General features: G+C 42.6%; 1 protein-coding gene across 2 annotated transcripts; it reads right to left on the bottom strand.

Moving 5' to 3' along the window:
• Positions 1 to 1,336: 1,336 nt before the first annotated feature.
• LOC125885675 (axin-1-like) lies at positions 1,337 to 16,218 on the bottom strand. Of its 2 annotated transcripts, none has more exons than XM_049571366.1 (13): positions 16,056 to 16,218; positions 14,433 to 15,117; positions 12,212 to 12,405; positions 11,912 to 12,070; positions 10,898 to 11,032; positions 10,649 to 10,745; positions 10,246 to 10,383; positions 6,912 to 7,302; positions 6,624 to 6,801; positions 6,331 to 6,507; positions 4,972 to 5,271; positions 4,703 to 4,852; positions 1,337 to 4,587 (listed from the first exon to the last, which is right to left on the bottom strand). In XM_049571366.1, the coding sequence occupies exons 2-13, from the start codon at positions 15,045 to 15,047 to the stop codon at positions 4,461 to 4,463; spliced, it is 2,661 nt and encodes an 886-aa protein (XP_049427323.1). In that variant the 5' UTR covers positions 15,048 to 15,117; positions 16,056 to 16,218; the 3' UTR covers positions 1,337 to 4,460. The 2 variants fall into 2 exon arrangements, with proteins under 2 accessions (XP_049427323.1, XP_049427324.1); XM_049571367.1 differs by having other exon boundaries at positions 4,972 to 5,268.
• Between the last annotated feature and the right edge of the window lie 1,856 nt (positions 16,219 to 18,074).

The following is an 18,074-nucleotide window of genomic DNA, read 5'->3' as shown; positions in this document are numbered from 1 at the left end:
AAGTATGTATTATTATGTTAGTCCAACCCATTATGAACAAGTATTCATACATACATGCAAATACTTTAGGCTATTCTCAATAAATTTGACAGGAATGGTTGACATGTTTTATCTTAAAACAAGGCACATCCTCAGTTTCCAAAGAGTTAAAATAATTCCTTTTTGCCACAACCATACCATAATGTATTGTCTTTTGTTGCATGAGGGACAGAACTAATAGATGTCGGGTTCCATCCAGGATGACAGTGCATGGGTCTTTTGTAATATCTCAGTTGTATACTTCGGAAAAGCACTTAAAAATATCTGACATAAACTTGTTTAGCTTAGGGCAAGACCAAAAGAGGTGGTCCAAGGTGCCCTCTGCTGATTTATATTTTGGGCAAAGTGAAGAGACAGAGGGACAAAAGGAGTGAAGTTTAGCACAGGAGTAGTGCAGCCTGTACTAAATAACTTCTGTTTTTGTGTACAAGTCCAAATATATTTATAGATTCATAGATTTTAATGCATTCCTGATAAAAATGTATATCCCTTTTGTCTAATGACATTCAGATGCATTCAGCATGACCGTGCATCCTGACCAGTGCTTGTAGTGCTCAGATCCTTTACTTCAGTAAAAGTAGCAATGCTATAAAAGAAAGATAGATGCATTATTTTAAGTCCTGCCTTCAAAACTTTACTCCAGTAAAAAATGGAAGTATAAACAGCAAAATATACCTAAAGTATCAAAAGTAAATACTTAGTCATCACTGTATCACTACAAATTAGCTAAGGCTGGAAACCTGTATGCACTGCATCTATTTTATATTTTACATATGAAGCAATATCTTATGCATTGTCTTTGTCAGTAAAGACCAATTATTATTATTTGACTAATGAGCATTAGTCAGATAATTAGGCATTAACACAAAGCATTTCAATGTTAGATGTAAATGCATGTAGTTTGTCATTTTGTTTTAGGGAGCTCCAGCTCTCATTTTAATGTATTAAAAAGTACAGCATTCATCAGCATTTATTTTAGAATTATAGTGAAGTAGAAGGTGGCAGAACATATAAACACTTTAGTATAAGGACCTGGCTCACTGGCACAATTCAATACAACAGATGCATCTTTAATGTTATTAGTAACACCTGTGCTTTTCCAACTATGACAAGTCAAAATATCTGCTGTGAAAGAAGATATTGAGAGGATAAAACACCAGGAGGCACCATCTTAATTTATGGCAAACAGGGAGGGTTACAAGGCAACATGCAGTATTATGTGCTAGATTAATTATGTGAATAAGGACAATTAGGTGAAGACAGAAAATGATGCCAGAAAATTAAAAGAGAGGAAGGATTTATTCAACATCTTTATTATGAAGTACCTTTTTAAAAGAAATGTACAAGTGGAACCAGCACAGTGACATCTTGGCGTTTACCTTTGAAAAACAGAAACACCATGGACATGTGGTGCAGGTATGAAGACACATATGAAATGATAATGTACATATTTACAGCAGAGGATCTATCAGAACAGAAGTGAGCAAGCAATGACCGCAGCTAAAAATACAACGGGACTGACTGAAAAGAAAAACTTACATTAAAAGCATGGATTGGTTTTAATAAAGATATTTCGAGAGATAACATGATAAAGGCACTGTGTTTCACACAAATTGACAACACAACAGACGCAGTTGTTTGTTTTGTCCATCGAATTATAATCACAAGAGACGACTCATTCAACTGTCCCTGGGCATTCTAACAAAACAGATAAAATATATCAGAGGGCCGTAGCAGTTTGCACATAAACATTAAAACAAAATAGATAATTCAACTCATCAGGAAAACATTCCTTATAAAGAACATGCTTGGTGATTATTAAAATTACATTTTTTTTTATAAACAAATACATATCTAAATTTAAAATTTCATACTGAAGGCATAATGGGTTGAAGTGAGGACAAATGTTTTTCCGATCCTATGTTTCCCTTACTGGGCAGAAACCCAGGACAAATTGTATTTGACATTCCTGAATGACGTTCGGTAGGTAGGACCTCTTTGTTGGATGAACACATTCAATTAACTACCAGCATAGATAACACGAAACACTCAGTCAGGCCAACAGTTTGAGATCAATACTGCGGACAGACATGACGACAGGAGCAATGACAGGTTTTTGTTGAGGACATAGCGGGTAAAAGTTAAAAAAGTCAAATTACATTCAGCTTACATAGCTGGTGTGTGATCAGTGCACTGTCTGCACGGTGCTTTATGATATCGTGGCCTTGAGGCCTTACTGCAGTACTGATGAGAGACGTCTGAAGAGATGGTTTGACATTTGGAGAAATACGCTTCTCACTGAGAGTTAAACTGATACAACTCATGTTTGTGCGCTAAATGTGAAGCGACAACGAGCAGCTGGTTAGCTTAGCTTAGCACAGAGACTGGAGACAGAGGGAAACAGCTAGCCTGGTTCTGTCCAAAGGGAACAAAACCCACCTTAAAGGCTTAACTAGTTCACACTTACATGTAACGTCTGTAAACTAAATTAATTTCTGAGAAATCTGACACAATTCTGGTTATTGATTAAAATCATTTTTCATGCAGAAATGCCAAAAATTATCTAGTTCCAACTCTAAATTGTGCAGATTTTGCTGCTTTTTTCTGTCTTATGTGACAGTGAGCCGACAATCCTTAAATTCTGAACTAGTGGCCAGACAGAACAAGCAATTTCTTAGAATCTGTAATTAAATAACAATTTATAAACCAATAGACTGACAGAGAAAATTATAAACAGATTAATCAATAAAAAATAATTAATATTTGCAGCTCTAGTTTTGTACAAGTTTTACAAAAAGCAGGTAAATTGTTTCCCTGTTTACAGTCTTCATGCTAAGCTAAGATAACCAATCACTGGCTGCAGCTTTATATTTGGCATGCAGACGTGACAGCGGTATCACTTCTCACCTAACTCTCAGCAAGAAAGGAAATAATTCCCCAAATGTCAAACTACTCTTTTAAGATGAGCTGCAGATTTTATGAAACTCAGTGTTCAGCTACAATGTCTGAAGTTTGGGAATCTGCACGAGGAAGAAGATCCCCTTCTGCTCATGATGAAGATAATACATTTCATGCTTATGGACTTGGACTGCACAGACACACGCATGTAGGCATATGGGACGCATGATATGCTCTTTGGCTGAGTTCAGGCGTACATGACACAGGCTTTCACACTCACCAACACGCTTCAGAATAAGCATTCTAGATAGTAATGGCACTAGCCAGGGAGGCAGGCATCTAGACTGAGCTCTCAGTGTAGCAGAGAAATATGACGTCTATGAGGTGACAGTGTGAGCTGTTCAAAACAAAATAGTCCTTTTTCATGAGAATTTTTGATGGTGAAAAATAAAATAAAAGCAAGCCTATAATTAAAATGCACTGCGCAGGAGAACAGAACTACACACTCAAAGGTAAACAGTACAGAACTGAGGTGCAGGGATGTTTTACAGAGGGGGAGAAACAAACAAAATGGCTGCCCTGAAATGACTAATGAACTAGCTTCAAAACATACACGATAATACAACATTAAGTTGAGATATAACGAAATTAGGCTGCATTAATAAGTAATAGTACCTGCCTTGTACATACACAATTCAAATAAAATGAAACAAGTAGCTAGGATACTTGTCTTATCAAAAATATGTAGCTTTGGTAAACAAGTTATGTAGAGAACTGTCGTCTGAACATGTTGATGTGAGAGATCACTACATGACATCTAGGAATCAACGGGTGAGAACGTTTCTGTTTTGAGGCTATGAAGTCAACGAGAGGAGAAGCAGGCTTAAGTTCCACTCCCCAAAAATCCTCTGTCCTCTCCTCGTCACCAGCTGATGAGGAACAGAGACAGCAAAAGGCAGCGAGACTCCCGAGTGGAACAAAACCGCTTTCTTTACTGTCCCGAGCACCGATTGAAGAGTTTCCGTGGTAATGTAGCAGCATCGTAATGGTCTGCGGAGGACAGACTCCTCCAGAGCAGAAGTGGAAGACTACTTTATCCTCTTTCCTCCCAGCAGTCCCCTCACCCTTTTCCATCCATCGCAGTGGAAGTGGAAGACTGGTCAGACATCAGATTTCAACAGCGCTCCTCGAATATCCACAGTGGAGACAAGACAGGTGAAATAATTTATGTTCCTTTCCTCCGCTCTGGCCAAGGTTCTTTGCTTTACGTGGGTTTGATCAAGGCGTGACGCCAACATCCAGATAGTCCATAAGAATATCCACCTCCTTAATACTCGAGCTTCTACCATGCAGCGCAATCTCCCCTCTGTCACACATTGCTCCTTCCATCTTTCTACTTTCTTCCCTTCGTTTTCTCACAGCGGAATTTCTATCCAACCCCAATGTTCTCTTCCTATCTCCTCTTTTTTTCCAAATCTTAAATCTTTTTCCCCAATTCTGTGTCTTCTTCCTGTTCCCAAATTTCAGTCAACCTTCTCCACCTTCCCGATGATCTTCTCCTCAAAGATAGGCAAGATGGCGTCATCGTCACGAACCTCCTCAAACACTACACCACAGTCAAACTCGTCACTCACTTTCTTAAAGTAGAACCTGTGCACCAAAGAAAAACCCAGACATGCTCGATTATTTCAAAGTCAAACACTGACAGAAATACTGTCTTTAAAATGGGACATTCCCACCCACATTATGCATCAGATGCTCTCACCTGTAATGGCCCTTTTTGGTAAGCAGCTCCTTGAACTGGCCCAAAGTCACCACACGGCCTTTGACTGATGTTCGGTACGGGATTGGCTCTCCACAAAAGTAGTAAGCGACTGTCATGTTCTCACACACTTGGCGCTTACCAGACTTATGCCTTAGAGAGAAAATGATCCGTGTGAGTAAGAATCCACGCAAACACAGACACAAGTTAAAGCCTTCTGAGGCAAATATGATGATTGTGGGTTACACACATAATAAGATGTCGACACTTACCTCTGCTTGGCCTGCTGTAGTGCGTTCCTCCTCCTCTCCTCCTCCAGCCTCCTCCTAGCCTCCTCTAGCTGGGTGAGGGGGTTGGGAGCTGGGTTGGGAGGCATAGCTGGGTCCTGGATGAAAGGGTGCGAGGGCTGGACCTGGGTGGACGACGAGCTGGGGATGGCGGGGGACACTGAGGAGGGGTTGTTCCGCAGCTGGGCCGAAACCCAGGGGTGCACGGCTCCAGGTCGCTCCACTGAAGTTGGACGTGGCGACTCGCTACTGGTTCCCGTTCTCCTGGAGCTACTGGTGCTGCTACTGGAAAAACAACAGAGGAGGAGACGGGATGAATGTCAAAGGACTAAAAATACAAACGAGAGCTTTGCACTCACTGAGATTGATGCCAGTTCACAGCTCTACAAACAAAGAACCAAAGCAGCTTTTACGCAGCAGGACCATGATTCCACTCGATCCTGCTTTCTGAAAAGTAACTGTTTAAGAAGCGGGCACGGCACGACACAGAAAGAATATCTTCATGATGAAAAGGTGTTTATTAGCAGGCACATGTGAAGATGTGGCTTAAAAGTTTGTGCACTTTTTGGGGAAGACTTTGTGGACATAAAAGCAAATTTTCCTGAAATAGAAAACATTCAAAATATATTTTATTACATATAATCAACATTTTTACACTGACTAAATTTGACATTTTACTAGACTTGGATCAAATGACTGCAACGTGAATGGAGGTCACTTGTAAAGATAAACCTAGAGAAAATTATCATCTCACTCATGCCATACATACAGCTTCTTTCTAGCTCTGTTTTGGTTCTCTGGCCTGCAACTTTACTGTTACGGGTTTCACTCTTGGCACACTTAAAGCCTAATTGAAAAGCCTTGGCCAAACAAACACACAAACAAAAATCACACCCTGTATACTACCTATCCAGCACCAGGGGGAGGACAGAGAAAGTCAGCGTCGAGTGTGGCGCATATGGCAGCTAAGGAGCCAGATATTTGTGAGACAAAAACAGGGCTAAAAGGAGAGTAAATATTTGATGTATATTCATCAGATGGACACACACACGACTCCAAATGAGTGTTGATGTTGGTTCTGTGTCTGCTGAGTGTGCAAATAAGCAACTATTTGCCAGTGAGTTTGCTGAATCACCTTGAATAGGTGACAAAACGTTAGTGTTAAGTTTACAGCTTGTTTCTGCCTCCCCTAAAGTGCCACAAAAAAAATCTGTTATGTGATATTTGATGTTACATAATTATCATTATACACGCCAGGTTTTCCTGAGCCAGTGATGCCTCTATTGTCCTGCATGTTTGTATTTTAGACATTAAGCCTGGCACATCAGTTTGTACTGCACTTACCCATGTGAGGTCTTCCTTTGTCTGTCTCCTTCCATCATCCATTGCAGGATCTTCTGGTTTCTCTCCAGATCCTCCAGTGGTACCTGGCCCTCCATGCCACGCCCACTCTCATCACCTTTGCCTGACGTCTCTGATGTCTTCTTACAACCTCGCCGTGTTAGCGTGCTACCTTTACTACTGCAGAATGAACAGGTGAAATACACAATTCAGTTGAGGTCATCTGAATAAAAGACAGCGTGTACAGTTTGCTGAGCAACGATATAATGTCAGTACATTCACCCACACTGCCTTACCTGTAACCCATGCCGTCAAGTGTGCTAGCTCCGGCCCCGTCAGCATAGTTACGACTTCTCCCTGCATACTGGTTGGCCGGGTCTCCGTTCCACATGAAGTTGGCCTGAGACCTAGAGCCCACCTCCTCCTGCCCTTCTCTTCCTCTGTGGTGATACAGCTGCTTGTGGTGATGCATACCTGAAACAGAGCAAGACTTATTAGTGACATGCTGGCCTCTGCTGGAGTTTCATTTGGAAAACACCTACACAGACTTTGAAGCATCATTCAAAAAAATGTTAGCCTCTTACCTTTGACCCCAGCAGGAGGCAGACTATGACCTCCCCCTCGGTGTGGCGGGTAGTGAGGCGGGCCGATCCCCCCGTCAGGTGAACGCGATGATTTTGGAGGAGTGTGTCGACCCCCTCCTCCTAAGGTGCTGTTGGTTGCCCCTGGTGACTGGCAGCCCGGCGTCTTCATCACGCGCTGTACGTGCTCATCCAAAATAGATTCCGGGTCATCGTCATGGGAATCCTCCATGGCAACCAGGCCGCCATAGGTGGCGACTGTTGCCGTGTTAGCAGTGGTCTCTGAATAACGGGCGCCGTAGAGAGGTGGGAACGATGAGGGGAGGGGGAGTGGTATGCTATGAGAAGACATGGAGGTTGTCACGGAGATGTCAGCATCGTCACCCTCTTCTTCCTGTTGGGAGAAAGAGAAAAGTATTTTATCTCTGACTGGACAAGGGCATCGTATAGATCAGTGGGTACACACAAAGAAAAGGATGGCATTAAATTAACTGCCTTTATCAAACTTGTATATGCAGTAAATTTTAGTGAAATAATGCAAAAGTTATTTGGTAATTTCTTATTAAAAACAAATAGAGTCCATTGAACATTACTGTGACAGTTTTACAGCCCATGGTTTAATCTGGCTGAACTCACTGTTTTGTTGTAATTTTAAGTCAACGTTTTATTTTTACACAGATGTTTTGCCCCCAATGGAGGGAAAAGAATAAACATGGCAATGTGTTATTTTGACTGATTTCCTTATTAATCTGTATGCACAAATGACTATATTCATGAAGCATCTGTTCTCAATGTAGGCAGCTTGCTGTAAGGTGACACAGTATGCAGCTGGTGATGACAAAGCTGCAGATCTGAGCATACTTGGGCAGAAAATATCAAAAGATCTAGAGGCACAACAGCTAAACCACAGAAAACATCAAGGTTTCATGTACATTTGTGGCAGATAAAAATTCTGAACATGGACTGGGATCTGTATAACACCTTTCTAGTAGTTTGGCCACTCAAAGTGCTTTCACACCACTTGTCACATTCACATACTGATGGCTGACGCTACCATACAAAGTGCCACCTGCTACTCAGATTATTTAACATTAACACCTACTCCTACTCCAATTGCACTGCCATAGGGAGCAATCTGGGGTTCAGTATCTTGCCCAAGGATACTTCGGACTGGAGGGGCCGGGGATCAAACTGCCTATCTTCCCATAAGAGGCAACCTGCTCTACCTCCTGAGCAACAGCTGCCAAAAGTAGAATATGATTTTAACATATTTTACAATTACAGCTGTAATGGAATCAGTAATTTTCAAGTTGACTGTGAGTCACTACATTTGGACAAATATTGGCCTGTTGGAGGGAGTGAGATTTAGGCCCCGTTTATATGACAACTTTTTGAAACCGGCGTGCATACTACAGCGTTTCCAGTGATTTTGCGGCTCTGTGTGAACGGGGATCGTTTCAATAAAGTCGTCATATGAACGCAAAAGTTTTTTAAAACGCAAAAGGACAGACTTTTCCGTTTTTAGAGAAACCGTTGACAGTTTATGACAGTTTTTGTGCTTCCTGCTTCAGGTGTCTACAGCTATCAGAAAACCTTTTGAGGGTAATTTCTTACCAAATTTGATAGAAATTTGCCATTAGTTAAGTGCAAGTATAAAGTGTAAATACAGCGAAGGCAGTCCCTCCAGGATTTTGTGTGCTGTTTTTGGGACTGTAACAGCCTGAAATACTTGTATTCAAATCAGCTTTTCTAAGAAATTACGGAGCATGTTGTGATGTTTATAAGCATTATTTGCAATGTAATTGCAGGGGCAAGTGTTTCCCACAGAATTAGAATCTATATGCGATGGTAGGGGGGCTGGAGGCAGCAACAGCCGTTTGAAGCAGCGCTAAGAGACCATCTGTGTAGGCTGCACTCTGCCTGCTCTCTCTGCCCGGTTAGCACGACCCAGCACAACACAACGTGATCTCATCCCTAATATTATGCATCATATTTTGCTGCAAGGGCAGAAGCCCTCCAGCTATCATTCAACACCAAGCCGTTAATTTACCACTGACACCGAAAAGCTCAACTCTGTCGTCACACCTGTTAACGGCTGGAAAAACGTTAGCCATGTGAGGCTAACAGTTAGCCCTGTCACTGTGTGAATGACTCTCTCCCAGACACAGAGCTCCAGTCTTGCAGCAGCAGCCTCATGATAAAAAGAGAGAGTGAGATAGGGGCGGAGCGAATCAACTTGCTGCATAAAGCTCTACAGTGAAATGAGATTTTACCTGTTCTAAATAACTATTCAAATTTGCAGTAAAGCTGCAGTGATTGGACAAAATTGCAAGGTCGCGTAGAGTTCACAGGGATTGGCTAAATTTCCGTTATTTGTTGCAACTGCACCATCGCAACATCCTGGGGGGACTGATAAGGTTCAGTGGTAGGTTTAAAGTTTGCTAACATCAGAAACATCGACTTTCACACAGAAGAGCTCGACTCATTTTGACTCATTTGTATCCTGGTCAAAGTTCAGTTATAAGTCCTTTTTACACAGAGACTGCACTACAGGGTGCTACGAAGTCCCTTCTTTATGCCTCCTTTGCATTTTTGTACAGAACTAACCAATGGCAGCATCATTTCGCCCCAGTGTGTGATTACACACTGCATCCAAAGATCACGGACTCAAAAGAGGCGTGATGGGTGTAACATATAACACAACAGCACTGGCCTCAATTGTGACATAAAACATAGTTGTAAGCAGCACATTAACATGACAATAACAATCATTTACCATCTGTGTTATATGGCGGCTAACCTCGCTTGGAGGGTTAGGAAATCCCAAATCTCACTGTTTTCTCAATTTGCGGACATTTACAGCCACTCTTCTCCCTCTGAGTTAGTCACTAACTGCTAACGACTACGTTTTAAATCTCCAGCAGCGGGTCGCACGCATAACACATCATCAAGACGTCACCAACGCCCTGCCCATGGCCCTGTCCTGTCCTGTCCTGTCGGCTGTCCAATGTAGCAGCTTAAAGGTGAGACCTCTCTGCCCCGACGTTCTGTGATCATTCCTTATATACAGCAGAGCGAGGCTGCATAACGGCCAATATTCCTGCCTCAACCAGGCAGGGTAAAAGGGCTATAAAATCCTAGTGCAGCATTAGTGCCTTTACTGTGAGCCAATCTGCCAACCGCACCACACAGTTTCTCATTAATAAAAACCTAAACTCTACAAGTTCTCAAGACTTCTGAGGAAACACCAACATCAGCACCATGTGAATAACTGGAATGAACCACAGCTTAACTCAGTGTCACAATCACCTCACAAGGAGCACAGTAATACACTCACCAGTCGTACTCTCTTCAGCCTCTCTTCGAGTCTTTCCTGAGCCTCTCTCTCTCTGAGAACTGTCTCCAGCCTGCTGATGAGCTCTGCTGCAAACCTCTCAGGCTCTACATGGATGTCCTTTGGCATGCGGTACGTGCGCTGTATATATAAACACAAACAATTACTTGCCACAGATTTCTATACACAGCTGCAGCTAAAATTTAGTAAATAAGCAATCACATTATTGAGGAAATATGGGCAGGAAAAACTGTAATAAACATTAAATGGCAAGAAAGGAGTAGGACACTTTAGAGAAAAACAAATTATGGTAAATTGAGTCACCAGGGTTCATGTCACCTTAATGTTGCATGAACAGCTATGAATGCTGTCATGTGGCTAACTGAGAGGTGTCTTTATAACTCACAGGTATATGAGGTAGGGGCACACGTCCATTGGCTTTGGCACTTTCATGCATCTCCTTTCGATGCTGCTTCCGATATCTGTATGGAGGAATACCATCTCTGCACACAGACACAGAATAAACAACCATCAAACGCAGATCTGAGCAGCTCATTCATTCTGAAAAACCAGCGATGTCATTAAACACCATAAAATCTAGTAACTGAATTCATAAATGTGATGAGTCATTCTGGGTTCATCTGCGTGTACTCACACACTGCTGTCGGTCAGTGACAGTGTGTCTGCATCGCTCGACATGCTCTGTTGCTCACTGTCATTGGCACTGGTCGCTGGAGCACGAGCGTAGCCCATGTTTGCGTAGTACGGGTTTACCGGCTCCCTCCATGGCCTGAGGATGAGCAGAGAGATTATGATGTAGTGAGCTCACATTCAAATGTTGATACATGTACACAGTCATGCACACGCAGGCAAGGGTCAGCAGGAAGCTCGGAGCAGTGCATGAATTTTCAATTGTTTTCCCACTACATTAAACACAGTTACTCTGACCAGGACATGTCTCATGTTTAGCTACTTCAAACTCAGTATGATTAGGTTATTGGAAGTTTTAACTATCTGATTAAAACTGTGATCATTTTTATTCAAAATTCAGATAATATTTGTCTTTTTCACACAATTCTTAAAAAAAAAAAAACAATCAGATTTCACTTAGAAATCAATATATTTCTAGCTTCAAAACAGATGCAACAAGCTAAATATTGTTCAAGTTGATTAAAAAAAGGTGTTCAAAGTCAGATGACTTATCCTGCACTAAGGGCATTTAAAAAGGTTTCCTCAATGAAATGAGACTTTGACCGACGTGCCACACTGGTCATATAAAACTGCACATCACCATCTGTAGTTGTAATAGCTGATTAAGGGAGATGAAGAGATGTGTGTTTAGATATCAGACAGCAAAGCTTTTGCTTTCATTTCCAAAAGAGTGTGGCAGAGGTCTAATTCATTGATCTCTCCCTCGTACTCCTCCTGATCTAACTGTAAAGGAGGTATGTGTGTGAAGCCAACAGTCTAGCAGTAGCTCTGGATCGTGCTAAACTCTACGCCTGCTCGTGTTTTAGTGGCCCAAATTGGTATCATTACTAATGTTGGCTATATGTCCATGAAAATGATTCAATACTCGTACAAAAAATATGTCAGGTGGGAAATGATACAAACTCTAAGACATCACTGTCTTCTTTATGAATCAGAACCTTGACACACATGCACACACCTGTACTCCCTGCTATCCGGCCTCCTCCTGCTGGTCGAGGATCTCTGAGGTGCTGTCTGCATCAGCAGGCTGTGAGTCAGCCTACCAGCTGGTGTGTCTCCACACTCCTCCTCATCCTTCTCTTCCTCCACCTCCCTCACTCCTCCTCCTCCTCCACACCTGAGATCAGATTAAATTAGAACTGTGAGTCAAATATCAGAAACACTCATTATTTCAAACATTACAAGAATGTTTTAAAGTTGTGTTGGTGTTTCGCTGAACAACTCAGAAAGGTCTGACAGTGATTGTGCATCATCTCACCTCCACTCCTCATCCTCAGCGAGTGTGGGTAAGTACCCAGGCACAGACTTGGCTGGCCCCGATGATGGGCTCTGATCACTGGGGTTAGGCTTGGGGCTCTCTCCTCCTGTCCGTGTGTACTCCAGGTACAGATCCGACTTCAGGAACAAAGGGTAGGTGTTCTCCTCCATCATGCCCTGTATCTCTGTCTGGGCCTGGAACACACAAAGACAGTGGTCATATATCAGGACAAGAAGTTTTAATTATTGCTGCCTTTAAATGGAACGCGTGAGCTCCTGGTTACCATATGGGAAGCTGTGTACATGATACACTTACTGTTCAAGTGGCTGAGAGCACTGCTGCTAGACAACGGCAACATGCACGCTACTGACAGTACCTAGAAGAAACACTTGAGCGAGCTAGTGAGCGGGTCATGTGATGCAGGAGATGCAAAGGCATAATCACAAAGTAAAAGATGAAGCCATGGGGAATACTGATATTTTCCTCAGACATATAACTTAGTTAATACGACTAAATTTACAATATATTTACTCATCATCCGCCGAAATACTAACGCTCATAGCCTCCACCATTTCCGAACATGTCAGCAAATATGCCACAACTTGTGAACTTGGTGTGAAAGGTTGAACTAGCTTTCGCAATTCTTCCCTTGCATTTCAAAATAAAAGTTTAACACAGGTTACTATGATCACTATGGGGTTTTATAGTTAACTAATACTCACTCCAGACCAACACAATGACATTAGGTAAACCCATATTTATGTAACTGACTACCTGGCTAGTCTCACTTAATCCACACTGACACACAGAGGTGTGCTATGAGTTATGACCACATGGAGGTCAATCTCAATCATCTGATGTGGTTTTGAGACAGTCCTCCTGTCTTTCCTAACCAAAGGTCCTCAAGCAAGTTGCACAGTATTTGACTTTGGTTTGGTGAAGCCGTGTTTAAATTAGGGATTCATCATTCAACTGTCAGCAATAGAAAAGAAAGCAAGAGAGAGAGAGCGTGCGGGAAATCATTGGCAGCAAAGAAAACCAAAACTGAAACTATCCTCATTTGGTTTATTATGGTAATTATCTAATCTCATTCTGTGTAATTTGGTTGTTTAGTGGTGATGTGTGAGGAACTGCAGTCAGAGACTTGAGTCTCCGTTAATGAGACCTGTGATAAAGTCTTGCATGTGTGTGGTCTGAAGACACACTCAGCAGATGCACCTCAAATCAAAGAGCAATAAAGACGGCAAGAATGACAAAGATCAAGGAGAGAAAGAGAACACAGGTGGGCGAGTGAGTGAAAACCTAACCTGAAACTAAAACTTAACTTGATGTGGTCCTTTATTGTGGTTTAATTACTTGAAAAAACATAGATCTGTGCTTTGGCAGTGATAAGGGTGAAACTATAGATTGATGTTTTTTCATATGCTATTGAAGTTTAACTACAAGACTGAAATAACCCTAAATGACCACAAAACATGTTTAGGAACCCAGGAAACTTCTGAGGTAATCAAGAACTATCTGACTGCAGACAAAGGTCTGGTTTTAGTTCCTCTGAATATTGCTGACAGGTTCATCACAACCCTTGAGCCTGCCACAACAGCAAACATCTCCCCATCAACATGATTAACCTTCCACTGAATACACACACACACAAACCTACTCTCTATACTACAAGAGAAATGCAATGTGGCATGTTCTTAAACAAATACACTGTCTCCAACTTCTGGCCTGTTAAAAGTCCTGCTGCACGGTGTGATGGAAGCAGATGTGGCCATCAAGTTCCTCAGAGCTAGATGTACGAACACTGACATACAACTAAATCAAGATGGCTTTCTAAGCATGGGCCAAAAACACTTGGTCCCAAACTGTGTACTGAAGAGAAGCATTTAAAGTTGTGTGTGCTTTCAGGACCCGTTTGCAGACAGCATTGACATCAAAGCCAGTTGTGGTACTTTTTGGATGTCAAACATTATCTTGCTGTATCCTGTCAGGCTGCAAACAAATGCCGGTTTACCTAGAAATGCCACTTCGCATTAGCCGATAACCCAACAGCCTAAAATTTCGATCCCTTAGTCCGGCTGAAGATGACCATTTCAAAGAACTGACACAGACAAAATGCAGCCTTTAAGAAATCAATAACATCTTCCACTGGCCTGCGTAAGCCAATATGCATAGCGCATATTAGGAACGATTACAAAAATGAAATCAGGGTTTTAATTACCTGTTCAAACATTGCAGGATCTGGATGCGGCCGTCCTACACAGTCTCTGATGAAACTCTTGGTGGCTGCTTTGATCTGCCTGGAGACAATCCCACTTCCATCTACAATGTACTTCCTGTAGATGGCCTTGGCCAGCTTTGCCCTCTTCTCTTGGCTGGTCTTCCTGAACCCCGAGCAAGCAAACCAGAAGTCTAGAAGGTCCGCACACCCTTCCTGGCACAGGAAGTTTCGGAACAGCTGGATGCCTTCTTGATCATCTAGGAGAGAGTGAAGGGACTCTGCCCACTTCAGGTAAGGTGGAGTTGGTGAAGCCGAGCCCTCAGGTTCATACCCCAAGTCCAGATCGGGGCGCCGCGGGGTCGCAGACGACGAGGAGGGAGTGTAACTTGATGGATCCCCCATTTTAGATGACGAGGATGACGGGGGATAGCCCAGCGTTTGGGAAAGGGTGTTTGGACGGGTGTTGGCTGACTGGACGGGGGGGTCCACATCAGATCCCTCCTCACCAGGAACTGGGGGTCGCGGAGCATCCTCGGTGAAGTGGGTAGGGCCGCTCAGGGAGGCCACAACCCCACCACCGCCCCTGTACCCATGTAATTCTCTGACAACACTCATGTCTCTGATTGCACAAGGCAGAGGTCAGATCTTCCCCTCTAGCAATGATTTTGCTGGCAAACAATTCACCCTGCAATGAAGACAAGAAAAGCAGTTAACTGATGCACAAAGGAACATTATCGCTGAGTTAAGATGGTAGAGATGGCTGCCTGATCTCTCACTGCCTCCACTGTCAGACCACACACATACATGCATACATGCAGCAGCATATACAAGCTAGGAAATGAGAAGATGAGCAGAGCTGATACATAAAAATCAAATAGCAGGATATAGACAAATGTGGCTGAGAATGAGGGAAATCTAATCACAGAAACTACAAATATGGCTAGAATGCCAACTTGCTATGCAAACATGCTAACCAATCAAAGCTATCCTGTGGTGTTACTAATATCATCATTTTATTGAATCTGACGAGTCAGACTCCAGTTTGACCCAAAGTAATGTCATGTTGTGAGGGTAAATTTCCAAACTGAAGTTCACCGTTAAGTTTTAGTCGCCACTTTACCAGCTAGCTTAAAAGGCAGCGCTAACAGTTGTCAAAACAAAGCTCCCACTTCGTGTGGCTACATCTCATTATCTAAATCACCAACTAACGTTAACAAGCTAAGACAGCTAGCTAGCCTCGTAGCAATGCCACCACCAATGCCAGTGCTTTGAAGTGAGAATCTCATTCATCTTGGCCTGCAAAGACGGTGGGGGATGGGTACAGAAACAAACTCTACAACCACACAAGACGGGCCTGCGTGCAAAAACACTTCAACACCAGCCGACTTTATACATTTATTCGTGTCGAGCAAACTCGTACGGAAGCAACGCCAACTTTTCCCCGTGACAAACGCCAACAAACCAGCCGATCTAACATCAAACAAAATAAGAAAGCGAAGGCACGTTTTCCACTCTACTGGCTGCAGCGCCAGCTAGCTTGGTGTGTTAGCTAGTTTTGGTTAGCTTGTTAGCTTAGCTAGGTACACTAACGTCCCGTGTTTGCCACAAAAGTATCCGTCCTACCGTCTCTGAAAGCCCGATCCCCGTAATCCACTGCATTGGGGATACTGGCGCGAACTGTGTGCTCCAAAACGCAGCATATGGAAAGCTTTCTGATATTAAATATTAACGAAAATGACCCGTCGACTGCCCCCTTAACTCCCCATGGTGGCTGGTTTCTGAGCAATAATACAGAGCGAGAGAATACGTGCGTGCACGCAGACGCTGTGGAGTACGTTTATAGAACTAGGGCGAGCAGAAGCGACCCACAGCGCGCCATCACTCCAGCAGAGCTGAAGCAAGTATTTACATTTCTTTAGTCTTTACTGTAGTTAAATTGGACATACCACAATAGACTTTATTAGGAGCAACAGACCTGCGTTCAAAATTTAAAAGCATTATCAGCAAAATATAAAGTAAATCATTCAATATGCTGGGAGCACACAGTATGTCTTGCATATTATAATTTACATTATTGGATTATTATAACTGTTGCACTGGCATGTAAGCAGTATTTGAATGTTTTAGCTGATTGTAGGGGAGATAATTGTACCTGTGCCATTTACTGTGGGCTGCTTTAATTTACTGTAGAACAAAGCAGTGTGTTCTACAAGTAATTATTACGGCTGCGATCATTTTCCTTGTTGATTGATCTGCCTATTTTCTGGTTAATTCTTTAATTGTTTTGTCCTTAAAATGTTAGAAATTAGTGGAGCCTGCCCTGTGTAATTTCCCCCACACAACATTTGCACGTGGGGGTCATGTAGGGAGTAAATGAACTGAAAAATGGGCCCTATAGCCCCGTTTCCACCAAGCAGTGCGGTACAGTACAGTACAGTTTCATACGCTTTTTTTCCTGTTTCCACTATGAAAAGTTGTGGATGGTACCAATGGAACCGTTTCGTACCATTCCCATTTTTGGTCCCCCCTCTGTTGGGGTACCTAGCACACACATCTGGTACTAAAATGTGGAGCTGTGAACACTGCAGTCTGGTCACTCTGCTCAGGGCGTTGTTGTGTCGGGTTTTGAGGCTCATGTAACCACTGTTCATACCATGGAGAGTTTTATTGGTAAACTGTAACTATAAAAATACAGGATGTTTTGCTGTCTCTTACAACAGCTAGAGTGGGAGAAAAGATAACTTAATTCACTGGGCCAACTGCCGGCAACTTTTAAGGTGGAATGTTAACTTGTAATGTTACTCAGTGTATGAGGTGACAATGTGAATCCATCAACCCATCTTAAATATTCCACATGAAAACTGTGACCATTACTTTAGTTTTTATTACACTTTTAGTAATGAGTGGATCTTCAGGTGTTTATATATATTGATTTCGGCTGGATTATGTGAACAGCACATACTTTAATCCTCACTCGCAGAAAAAAAAAAAGCATTACAAAGCGTCGTTCCTGTGGGCCACGGCAACACTAAACGCCCGAGCTTGCCTGCGAGGGACTAAATGCACAAACCTGCTATTTCTAAATATCCCACCGAGAGAGACTCACTGCAGCCTGTTTTATTTTGTTCGTTGGCATGCAGCCTCGTTCTGTGGATGATAAACGAGGTGCAGACTTACATCTGTGTCACCAATGATGAGAAAATACAGAAAGTGCTGTGTGGGGCAGTGAGTGACAACAACCCAGCCCACATATGAGAGTACTGTTTGTCTCTGTTTGTGCTTAAGAGATTGTCTAGGGTTCAATAATGGCCCAATGCCAGTTGCCTACATGGATGGGTGTACCCAAATGGGCCATGCATAGGTAATGCTTGGGCTACTTGGGTACCAAGTGGGTATTGGCCCAACATGGGGATCTTATCTGGATCCCACTTAGGTAAAATGAACCATGAGGGCAATCGGCATAGGGCCGTTGTAGAGCCTGTGGACAATCCCATATAGGACCTGTTTTTCGACCCATACGGGCCATGTGTAAAAATGTTGGCTGGGCTGAACTGATGTCTTGAAATGGTACATGTAGTGTAGTAAAAAGTACAATATTACCCTTGAAATGCAGTGGGATAAAAATTGCATGAAATACTTAAA

This window comes from Epinephelus fuscoguttatus, linkage group LG3 (assembly GCF_011397635.1).
Source record: "Epinephelus fuscoguttatus linkage group LG3, E.fuscoguttatus.final_Chr_v1".
Taxonomy (NCBI): domain Eukaryota; kingdom Metazoa; phylum Chordata; class Actinopteri; order Perciformes; family Serranidae; genus Epinephelus; species Epinephelus fuscoguttatus.
The sequence above is the reverse complement of the archived record's forward strand: the minus strand, read 5'-3'. Positions and strand labels throughout refer to the sequence as shown.

Coding starts and splice junctions, on each gene's coding strand:
- LOC125885675 (XM_049571366.1), bottom strand. CDS start 15,047: ATGAGTGTTGTCAGAGAATTACATGGGTACAGGGGCGGTGGTGGGGTT. Junction 4,853..4,971: donor CTACAGCAGGCCAAGCAGAG/GTAAGTGTCGAC, acceptor TTTCTCTCTAAG/GCATAAGTCTGGTAAGCGCC. Junction 4,588..4,702: donor ACCAAAAAGGGCCATTACAG/GTGAGAGCATCT, acceptor TTTGGTGCACAG/GTTCTACTTTAAGAAAGTGA.